The sequence below is a fragment of the Entelurus aequoreus genome, linkage group LG06 (assembly GCF_033978785.1).
Source record: "Entelurus aequoreus isolate RoL-2023_Sb linkage group LG06, RoL_Eaeq_v1.1, whole genome shotgun sequence".
Lineage (NCBI taxonomy): Eukaryota > Metazoa > Chordata > Actinopteri > Syngnathiformes > Syngnathidae > Entelurus > Entelurus aequoreus.
Window position 1 is genome coordinate 27,240,506 of NC_084736.1, and position 12,096 is coordinate 27,252,601.

The following is a 12,096-nucleotide window of genomic DNA, read 5'->3' on the forward strand; positions in this document are numbered from 1 at the left end:
TGGATACATGGGTATGTTCACTAACTCATTAATATGGTAATAGCCACATTAATATGTTAACTACCGCTTGTGTATGCTAATGAACACATGACACATATGTTGATGAATACATGAATATATTAATGAATACCCAAATATGTTTATGAACACATGGTTTAATTAATGAACACACAATTATTGATCACATTAATATACAAATCACCCAATTAACATGTTCATGAACACATGAATAGGGTAATGAACACATCAAAATGTTAATGAATCCATACATGTGCTAGTGTATACATTACTGTGTTAATGAACACATTACTCTGTTAATGAACACATTAATACATAATATACATAAATACGGCAAGGGCCCCGTGCATGTGTTAATGAATACATTAATTTTTTCATGACCACATCGATACCACATCGATATGTCAATGGATACATGAGTATGTTCACTAACTCGTTAATAGGGTAATATCTACATGAATATCTTAACTATCTGCTTGTGTATGCTAATGAACACATGACCCATATGTTGATGAATAAATAAATAGCTTAATGAATACCCAAATATGTTAATCAACACATGGTTTAATTAATGAACACACATTATTTGTTAATGATTACATTAATATACAAATCACCAAATGAACATGTTCATGAATACATGAATTGGGTAATGAACACATCAATATGTTAATGAATCCATACATGTGCTAGTGTACACACTACTGTGTTAATGAACGCATTGCTCTATTAATGAACACATTAATACATTATAATCGTAAATAGGGCGCGGGCCACGTTAATGTGTCAATGAACACATGAATTTGTCCAAGACCACATGGATATGTTAATGGCTACATGAGTATGTTCACTAACTCATTAATAGGGTAATGACCACATGAATATGTTAATGCTCACAGGTGTATGCTAATGAACACACGGTTTAGTTAATGAACACACATTAATTCGTTAATGATCACTTCAATATGTAAATCACCACATTAATATGTTAATGATACATGAATAAGGTAATGGACAAACACACCAAAATGTTAATAAGTCCATATCTGTGCTAGTGTATACATAACTGAGTTAATAAACACATTACTACATTAATGAAATCATGAATATGGCATGTTAATGAACACATGACACGTGTGTTAATGAATACATGAATATGTTCATCATCTTGGCAGCTTCACTCTGAGGTGGAGAAACCGTTGTTGACGTTCCGAAGCGACCACTTCAAGAAGGACCTGAAGAAATACGACCATCACATCGCTGACCTCAGGAAGCAGCTAGCTAGTCGCTACGCTAGCGTGGACAAAGTACGCTTGCCACATGGAGGGAGGGGCTGTGTTTCCAGTGGTGCACCTGTGTACTACACTTGGGGCCTGGTCTACTGAGACCCAGACACTAGGAGCTAAAAAGCGTGTGCAAACTATAAAATAGCGTGTACTATTAGCGTGTGCAAACTATAAAATAGTGTGTAGTATTAGTGAGCATGTTGCGTGTGATCTACTAAGACTGTGTGTACAATCGATAACTGGTGCAGACCGCCTTATTTAAATGAGGATTTTGCGTCCACTATATGGGGCCTCACCATGAAGACACTCATTTACTGCACATTCGTGTTATCGAACACATGCACAAAATGTACCACATTTTATGGGCATTTTAGACGCAGTCCTGCAGTGCATCTACAATGGAAACATTTTTTTTTCTTTTTTAGCACTGAATTGTGCGCTCCAGGCACGAGAAAATGCATGTTGCAAGAATTTTTTTTAATCACACAAAAGATATGTTAATAATGTATCTTACACATGCAATTAATCAATTGGATTTGTTTTAATCCGCCCCTTAAGTCATTCCAGCCGCTTTGAAATGATAAAATGATATTGCTGAATAGACAATATGTCTAATATTTTTGTTTTTGACAGTCCATATATGTTGGCGGAGTTTTAGCGTGATCGCCTCCGACAACTGACAGTTTGCATGCGATGTACTAAATAAAAATGCAAAACAGCTACTGCAGTACAGTTTTAGTCTTGATAAATCACTGCGTGTGCTAAATATTTGCATCTTCTCCTCCCAGTATTGTGGGCGTTGTGATGATTATCATATTTTGCATAGTCATGAAGACAGACACGCTAAATGGATTGCACTCCTTATTCTGCTCACTGAAGAGACGCAATCCTCTGCTCAGAAGTTTAGTGCGATCAAGTTTGCACGTGTTTTAGTACACGCAAACTTTCAGCAGATCAGGCCCTTAGTACTCCATTTCCTTTTATGTTTTTAATGTGTGTGTGTGTGTGTGTGTGTGTGTGTGTGTGTGTGTGTGTGTGTGTGTGTGTGTGTGTGTGTGTGTGTGTGTGTGTGTGTGTGTGTGTGTGTGTATGTGAGTGCGTGTGTGTGTGTGTGTGTGTGTGTGTGTGTATGTGAGTGCGTGTGTGTGTGTGTGTGTGTGTGTGTGTGTGAGTGCGTGTGTGTGTGTGTGTGTGTGTGTGTGTGTGTGTGTGTCCCTTAAGGCCCGCAAAGCTCTGGCGGACCGTCAGAAAGATCTGGAAGTGAAGACGCAGCAGCTGGAGATCAAGCTGAGCAACAAGACAGAAGAGGACATCAAAAAGGCTCGCAGGAAATCCACACAAGCAGGTCAGAGGTCACAAGCAGGTCACATGTCTTAGCCAGATGAATGAATGACATAACTCACTCACTAGCTCCCTCTGCTGGCCACTACATGTGCTGCTGCTGCTGCTGCTGATGATTATTGATGATGATATTGATTGTAAATGAATGAAAATGATATTGATTGATTTATAATGAATTAATGATGACTGATACTGATAATGATATTGATGGTAAATGAATGATGACGATATAGATGATAAAATTATGATGATACATTTCTGATTATAATGATGATGAAAATTATATTGATGATGAAGATGATGATAAATTGATGATGAATTCATGATGATGATATTGTTGATGAATTCTGATGATGATCTTAATGATGCTGCTGATGATATTGATGATATAGTGATGATGAATTGTTGATGATGATATTAATGATGATAATGTTGATGATGATATTGATGATATAGTGATGATCATTTGATGATTATAATATTAATGATGATAATGTTGATGATGATATTGATATAGTGATGATCATTTGATGATGATAATATTAATGATGATGATATTGATGATATAGTGATGATTAATTGATGATGATGATATTGATGATGAAGATGATTATGATGATATATTGATGATGAATTCAAGACGATGAGAATGTTGATTAATTATGATGATGCTCTTAATGATGCTGCTGCTGATATAGTGATGATGAATTGTTGATGATGATATTAATGATGATACTGATGAGGATGAAATAATGATGATATAGTGATGATGAATTGATAATGATGATCATCTTAATGAGACTGATGATGAATTGAAGATGATGTTATTAATGACGCATTCATGATGATGATATTGATGATATATTGATGATTAATTCATGATGATGAATTATGATGACGATCTTAATGATGATGCTAATGATATTGATGTTATAATGATAATGAATTGATGATGATAAATATTGTTGATGCTGATGATGATAGTGATGAATTGATGATGATGATATTGATGATGAATTAATGATGATAAATATTGTTGATGCTGATGATGATAGTGATGAATTGATGATGATGATATTGATGATGAATTAATGATGATAAATATTGTTGATGCTGATGATGATAGTGATGAATTGATGATGATATTGATGATGAATTAATGATGATGTTATTGTTGATGAATTGATGATTTTGATGATGATATTGAAGATTAATTAATGATGATGATCTTGATGATGAATAATTATGATGATATTGATGATTATGTTAATTATGCCGATTATGATATTGATAATCTTGATGATGAATATTGATGATGATATTGACGATTATGCTGATAATGATCTTGATGATGAATAATGGTGATGATATTGATGATTATGCTGATGATGAATAATGATGATGATATTCACTGTGATATTAAAGATACTGATTATTATATTTATTATCTGTATGATGAATCATGATAATGCTATTGATGATAATATTAATAATGTTAAAGATGATAATGATTATGAATAATGATGAAGATGTTGATGATGATATTCATGATGTTGATTATGATATTGATTAAGACATTGTTGATGATGTTGATGATGATTTTAATGATGTTGATTATGATATTGATTAGGACATTTATAATGATACTGATGATGATATTAATGATGCTGATGATATTGATGATGAATAATGATGATATTGATGATTATGATATTGATGATGTTGATTATGATATTGATGATGACATTGTTGATGATGTTGATATTGACGATGTTGATTATGATATTGATGATGACATCGATGATGATATTGATTATGATATTGATGAGGATATCGACACTGAAGGAGTGTATGTGTGTGTGGTCCAGGAGATGACTTGATGCGCTGCGTGGACCTTTACAACCAGACTCAGTCCAAGTGGTTTGAGGAGATGGTGACCACCAGCATGGTAAACACAAACAATCACTATCATAACACCAGGAGCCGTTAGAAGCAGCAGGTGTGTCATCATCAGGAACTGGAGAAACTGGAGGTGGATCGCATCGAGTGGATCCAGCAACATCTGCGCCAATACACCACGCTGAGACATGAGACTGACATGTTCAACCACGGCGTGAGTTTCAATTACTTATTGACTTCTACTTCACTTATTTACTTATACTTTACTTGTTTATTTATACTTCTAATTTACTTATTTACTTACTTATTTATTGACTCGTTTACTTATTTATTTACCTGAGACATGAGACCGACATGTTCAACCACGGCGTAAGTTTCAATTAATTACTTATTGACTTATTTTTTTACTTTACTTGTTTACTTCTACTTTACTTGTTTATTTATACTTCTACTTTACTTATTTACTTCTACTTTAATTATTTATTTATACTTTACTTATTTACTTACTTATTTACTGAATTATTTATCTGAGACATGAGACTGACATGTTCAACCACGGCGTGAGTTTCAATTACTTATTTACTTCTACTTCTACTTTACTGATTTTCTTCTACTTTACTTCTTTATTTATACTTATACTTTACTTATTTACCGACTTATTTACTGACTTATTTACTTATTTATTTACCTGAGACATGAGACCGACATGTTCAACCACGGCGTGAGTTTCAATTTGTTATTTACTTCTACTTCTACTTAACTTATTTATTTATACTTCTACTTTACTTATTTACTGACTTATTTACATATGTATTTACCTGAGACATGAGATTGTGAGTTTCAATTACTTACTTATTGACTTCTACTTATACTTTACTTATTTAATTCTACTTCTACTTTACTTATTCACTTACTTATTTACTGACTTATTTACTTATTTATTTACCTGAGACATGAGACCGACATGTTCTACCACGGCGTGAGTTTCAAATACTTATTTACTTCTACTTCTAATTTACTTATTTACTTTTACTTAACTCGTTTACTTATACTTTACTTATTTAATTCTACTTCTACTTTACTTATTTACAGACTTATTTACTGACTTATTTACTTATTTATTTACCTGAGACATGAGACTGACATGTTCAACCACGGCGTGAGTTTCAATTACTTATTTACTTATACTTCTACTTAGCTTATTTATTTATACTTCTACTTTACTTATTTACTGACTTATTTACGTATTCATTTACCTGAGACATGAGATTGAGTTTCAATTACTTACTTATTGACTTCTACTTTACTTATTTAATTCTACTTCTACTTTACTTACTCACTTACTTATTTACTGACTTATTTACTTATTTATTTACCTGAGACATGAGACCGACTTGTTCAACCACAGCGTGAGTTTCAATTACTTACTTATTTACTTCTACTTCTACTTTACTTATTTACTTCTACTTTACTTATTTATTTATACTTCTACTTTACTTATTTACTGACTTACTGTATTTACCATGGATATGAGACCGACGTGTTCAACCACGGCGTGAGAAGACTTCAGCTTTATGTTTATGTTTCATAAAAAATCACAAGCAGCTGTTAATTGAACTTTCAGCATCTCTGTGTTATTTCATGAATGATTAATTATGAATATTAATTGATTGAAGCGAAGGAAAGACTTTGTCACACCTGAAAATGTCTTATTACAAATGTGTGATGGCAATGGTTGGAGCGTGGGAACACATTTAAGTTGTGAGGGCTGCACTACCTTCCTGTCTCCAGACGGTGGAGCCGGTGGACCAGCTGCTACAGGCGGTGGACCCGGCCAAGGACCGGGAGCTCTGGGTCAAAGAGAACAAGACGGGCGACGTGCGGCCTGTGGACTTGGACCTCTGAAGCCACGCCGGGGCGTGAGCACGCCCGCTAACACTGATCCAGGGACGGCGCATGAGGAAAGGAAGTGGTCCCAGTACCAGTCCCAGTACCAGAACCAGAACCAGTACCAGCATGTTCCATGTACATCTGCTTGAGTATCATCAGACATGTCGTGCTGTTGTGATGTTTTCTTATTCGTGTGAACAAATCCTGTCTTTATTTTGGATATGAAGACTATTTTCTTGTGGGTGGAAGCGCATGCTTGCTTGTGGACGCGTCCTTCAACTGCAGGAACCTCAGAGACCAGGTTGGAGTTGCTCGGGAACGGGATCAGTGTGCAGGAAAAAGCACGGGAACACCTTTGAGTGCCTAAAGTGTTCTTGATCTATTCTCCAGCATTTGTCTTATTTTTGCTAATTGTACAGAGATGACCGCCCAGTGGCGCCCCCTGCTGGTTATATCTGTGACTGCATGTCCGTGTCTGTCCACATTTGCTTTTGTGGCGTACGTCTCCTTCTTCCGTCGCGATGTTTAAAAAAAAAAGTTTTAATTTGTGATTGTAAAATCAGTGTTGTCTTCTCAGCGTGTTCTGCTGCTCTCTGCTGCCCTCTTGTGGTGACACCTTTGGAATGTTTCGCTGACCTCAAAGTCCACACTGGAATGCGGCGTCCATAATAAAGCTCCTCTTGAAAAAGTCAACAGTGCCCATTTGCTGTTGTTATGTAAGCGATGAGCACGACATTCTGACCTTTTTGTCCGTCCGACCCCAATGCATGCTGGTAGCAGGCTGTGGCAGGTGAAAGAATCATCATGAAAAAAAGTGTATTTTTTATTAAATGGCACTAAAAGGGATTGAGTGTATGTAAAAACAAAAGCAAACAGAAAGGAAACATTAGTGTGACATCTTGCAACTTCAACATTTACACTTTTTTTCCCCCTTGGCAAGCGGCCTTGAACGGGCTCTCCAAAAAATTTTGGGACACCCTAAAAGATAAAATTGGTGGCCATACCTGATGCGCCTGCAAAATAAGGGAACTTTTCCTTCATGTTAGTGTCATGGCCCGGGCGCATCCCAATGCGCATTCATCTGTGCGCTGCACTGAGCGCACCTCCAAACGCGCACCTGTGCGCGCCACTCCGGCTGCAGCAGGCGGCTGCAATCAATCTGCAATCATTCAGCGCTCAACACACCTGTCGCTGATAAGCTCCCTGGGCTTCTTAACCTACGTTTCGGGCCAGAACGTACTTCCTCATCCGTACAGTAAGCCGACACGTCTAGCTCTATGAGCACTTTCTCCACCTCTGTGTTCATTTGTATTATGTTCCTTGTCGCCATCCAGCAGCATTCCTCCGTTTCCTCGTCACGAGCTGTGTGTCTTGTCTCCCCGTATTCCCTCTTAGTTCTCCTGGCTGCCTCTTTATATCTCGACCTCCCGCCTGGACACGGACTTTGACGCCTCGCTCTTGCTCCTGACCTCCTGCCTGTCTCTGGATCTCCGAGCCTGCCTTGCCCCCCAATGACTTCCGCACCTCGCTCAACACTCCTAGTAACACTTAGTTAACCACTACACATAGTCGCACAACACACATATTTGGATAAGTTACATGCCTCATTTCCCTTGTTTATAATAAAAAGAGCTAAACGACTTCCATTCATCTGTGCCGTCTCCTTCTTCCCCCTGTACCGTAACAGTTAGGGTTTCAAAAAGGCAAGATCTTTATTTGTGGAGCCGAGTTATTAACGTTTCGTGTTTTGTGGCGAATCAATGTTTGGAATGTTTGGCGCCATGCCACGCCCACATCTTATGGTGTAGGCAAAATTTGTTCACAACATATCATCACCTCCATGTTTAGTAGCTGTAATTCTAACCCCGACTCAATTGGCCAAAGTCCCTAAGAGGAGTTTGTTAATATACGACCCCTTTTTTTCGCCGAAAAATGGCCAAAAACCGTCAGAGCAAAGCCCACATTTTACGGTGTGGGAAAAATGCGTTCACGATTAATTTTTGCTAATATGTGTAGTAGCTGTAATTTTAACCGTGACTCATTGAGTCAAAGTCCCCAGGAGGAGTTCGTTAAACTAGAACCCGAAGACGAAAACCAAGATGTGTCATGATCCGCTGCCCGGATCATGTTTAGTTTTTGACTCCCTCAGTTCCTGTTTTGAGCACCCCTAGGTTTGTGTTTTAGTTGCCATGACTGCAGATTGTTTTCACCTGCCTCTGATTAGTGTTCGGGCCGCTCACCTGCTCCTGGGCATTAATCAAAAAGCTACTCATCCCTGCTTTGGTTTTCTTGTTTGCTTCCATGCAACAGTTACGACGGCTACTTTGTTTGATTCCTATGCTTGTTGATATGCTAAGCTTTCGCTCTAACCTTTTTCCTTATCTATCGGCACGTTTGTTTTGTTTTTGGTACGTCGCATGAATTATGGACAATAAGTCCTTTCCTTACCTGCACCTTGCCTCCGGATTTCCATCTGCATCCTGGGAGAATGATCCACGCAGTAAAATGCGACCCCGGTGTGACAAGATGGCTGACTTCCTGTTCGTTTTCAGGTAAGGGTTCCCGAGACTGTGATGATAGATGTCTCCTGCGATTTTCGAGTCAATACGTGAAACTGTTTTATTTTTTTCTTATTTTAAAAGTGGCGGTAGAGAGCCAATTTTCAAATGTCATTTTCGGGACACCCCAGAATATACAACTTTTCGCCATACCTGACACGTCTCTGCAAAATATGGGGACTTTCCGTGCATGTTAGCATCCTAGCATGTTAAAGTTAGCACGCTAGCAGTAAGCATGCGTAGCATGTTGTATGGATTTGAGGTTCGGTTGCAAAATTGGCTCAAAAAAGGTAACATGCTAAAGTTTACCAACAAGACAATGTTCAGAAAAATGAATGGCACATGTTATTTAAGTGAAATGTTATAAACCAATTATAACATTTATAGCACTATTTCATAATTGTCTCCACCTAAGTTGGTGATTTACATTTAAAGGCCTACTGAAACCCACTACTACCGACCACGCAGTCTGATAGTTTATATATCAATGATGAAATCTTAACATTGCAACACATGCTAATACGGCCGGGTTAACTTATAAAGTGCAATTTTAAATTTCCCGCTAAACTTCCGGTTGAAAACGTCTATGTATGATGACGTATGCGTGTGACGTCAATCGTTGAAACGGAAGTATTCGGACCCCATTGAATCCAATACAAAAAGCTCTGTTTTCATCTCAAAATTCCACAGTATTCTGGACATCTGTGTTGGTGAATCTTTTGCAATTTGTTTAATGAACAATGAAGACTGCAAAGAACAAAGTTGTAGGTGGGATCGGTGTATTAGCGGCGGACTACAGCAACACAACCAGGAGGACTTTGAGATGGATAGCAGACGCTCTAGCCGCCGACCTCAGCTTGACTTCTTCCGTCTCCGGGCCGCCGACCGCATCGATGATCGTCGCTCCGTCGATCGCTGGAACGCAGGTGAGCACGGGTGTTGATGAGCAGATGAGGGCTGGCTGGCGTAGGTGGATAGCTAATGTTTTTAGCATAGCCCTGTGAGGTCCCGTTGCTAAGTTAGCTTCAATGGCGTCGTTAGCAACAGCATTGTTAAGCTTCGCCAGCCTGGAAAGCATTAACCGTGTATTTACAGGTCCATGGTTTAATAGTATTGTTGATTTTCTGTCTATCCTTCCAGTCAGGGGTTTATTTATTTTGTTTCTATCTGCATTTAAGCCCGATGTGCTATCACGTTAGCTCCGTAGCTAAAGTGTTTCACCGATGTATTGTCGTGGAGATAAAAGTCACTGTGAATGTCCATTTCGCGTTCTCGACTCTCATTTTCAAGAGGATATAGTATCCGAGGTGGTTTAAAATACAAATCCGTGATCCACAATAGAAAAAGGAGAAAGTGTGGAATCCAATGAGCCCTTGTACCTAAGTTATGGTCAGACTGAAAAAAGATACGTCCTGCACTGCACTCTAGTCCTTCACTCTCACGTTCCTCATCCACGAATCTTTCATCCTCGCTCAAATTAATGGGGTAGTCGTCGCTTTCTCGGTCCGAATCACTCTCGCTGCATTGTAAACAATGGCGAAATGTGAGGAGCCTTTCAACCTGCGACGTCACGCTACTTCCGGTACAGGCAAGGCTTTTTTTTTATCAGAGACCAAAAGTTGCAAACTTTATCGTCGATGTTCTCTACTAAACGGTATAGCTCGGTTGGTAGAGCGGCCGTGCCAGCAACTTGAGGGTTGCAGGTTCGATCCCCGCTTCCGCCATCCTAGTCACTGCCGTTGTGTCCTTGGGCAAGACACTTTACCCACCTGCTCCCAGTGCCACCCACGCTGGTTTAAATGTAACTTAAATATTGGGTTTCACAATGTAAAGCGCTTTGAGTCACTTGAGAAAAAGCGCTATATAAATGTAATTCACTTCACTTCACTTCACTAAATCCTTTCAGCAAAAATATGGCAATATCACGAAATTATCAAGTATGACACATAGAATGGATCTGCTATCCCCGTTTAAATTTAAAAAATTCATTTCAGTAGGCCTTTAAACCAGAGTGGATGGCACTGGGAGTAGGATGAGTGAAGTGCCTTGCCTAATGACACAACAACAGGACTAGTTGCAGAAAGTACGAAGTTTTTAAAGGTACCTAAATTCATTGCTATTTTAAGTAATGTTTTCTTCCCAGAATGCAACAGAACAGTTAAAATGCCTGCCACCTTGTACCCACAGAGCATTGCTTTGTTTGTTTCTGGGTCATTTGGGGGCCAATTCAAGGTTGTTTTTTTACCTGTTGGTTTGGAATATCTATTTGCAAACAATGTTAGTTTTAGTCAAATCAATGTTAAAACCGTGATTGTGGTAAGTAAACTACTTCGTTACATGGCCCTGACTGTGTATCTAAACAACTTTTTTGTCTCATTAGACAGCATTAAAGAAACAAAATAACTATTGTGAATAAAGTATGCATAATGTGGCATTAGTAATCAGTAAAGTATTGGGCAAGTGAGCTTGCTCATACATATAAAGTATCTCGAAAACAATGAGGTTAGGTTATACTATTGGAAATAGAAGTGCATTTCTATTACAAACTGCAGTATTTGTGTAAAAGAACATTTGAACTTTGAGTTGTTCAAAGCTATAAATAATAGTATAATAACATTTACCCTTCTCTGCTGGCCTAACATAACCAGAAATCATGAGCATAATTAAAGATACAATATTTTTTTAAATTTACTTTCCCCAAATATCTAAAAGTATTCATATTCTCTTCATGTCATATTATGCTCCTTCCAGCGCTGTTGTTTTTAGTTTATAGAGTTTTTATCCAAACAGAATTCAGCTAGCTTATGTTGCCATGCTGTACCAAATCAGGGAACGGGGACATACAGTTGATAGACAGTTGCGATAGCCAATCAGATCACGAGTTGTTGTCGGTAAGGCCTTCTAGATGGCCTCAAGTTGCATGTTACATTTTTGCGTCCTGTGATTGGATACTCATCGGGACCGTTAGCGGATAAATTTGAGAACACATAAAGTTGATAGACCGTTGCGATAGCCAATCAGATCACAAGTTGTTGACAGTAGCCTATCTAAGTAGCTTGATGTTAACGAGACTGTGATTGGATACTCACTTGTCACTCCAAAGT

At 38.2% G+C, this 12,096-nt stretch overlaps 2 protein-coding genes across 2 annotated transcripts in view; both read left to right on the forward strand.

Annotated features, from left to right (window-relative positions):
* Nucleotides 1-7,127, forward strand: part of LOC133652087 (growth arrest-specific protein 7-like) — a 25,666-nt gene extending 18,539 nt beyond the window's left edge. The window contains exons 7-11 of the mRNA XM_062050462.1: nt 1,194-1,325; nt 2,526-2,649; nt 4,514-4,593; nt 4,660-4,758; nt 6,336-7,127. Coding sequence (XP_061906446.1) covers nt 1,194-1,325; nt 2,526-2,649; nt 4,514-4,593; nt 4,660-4,758; nt 6,336-6,449 — 549 coding nt within the window. The 3' untranslated portion in view covers nt 6,450-7,127. The remainder of the gene's footprint in view (nt 1-1,193; nt 1,326-2,525; nt 2,650-4,513; nt 4,594-4,659; nt 4,759-6,335) is intronic.
* Nucleotides 1-12,096, forward strand: part of LOC133652725 (alpha-1,6-mannosylglycoprotein 6-beta-N-acetylglucosaminyltransferase B-like) — a 651,209-nt gene that overhangs the window by 238,010 nt on the left and 401,103 nt on the right. The window lies entirely within an intron of this gene.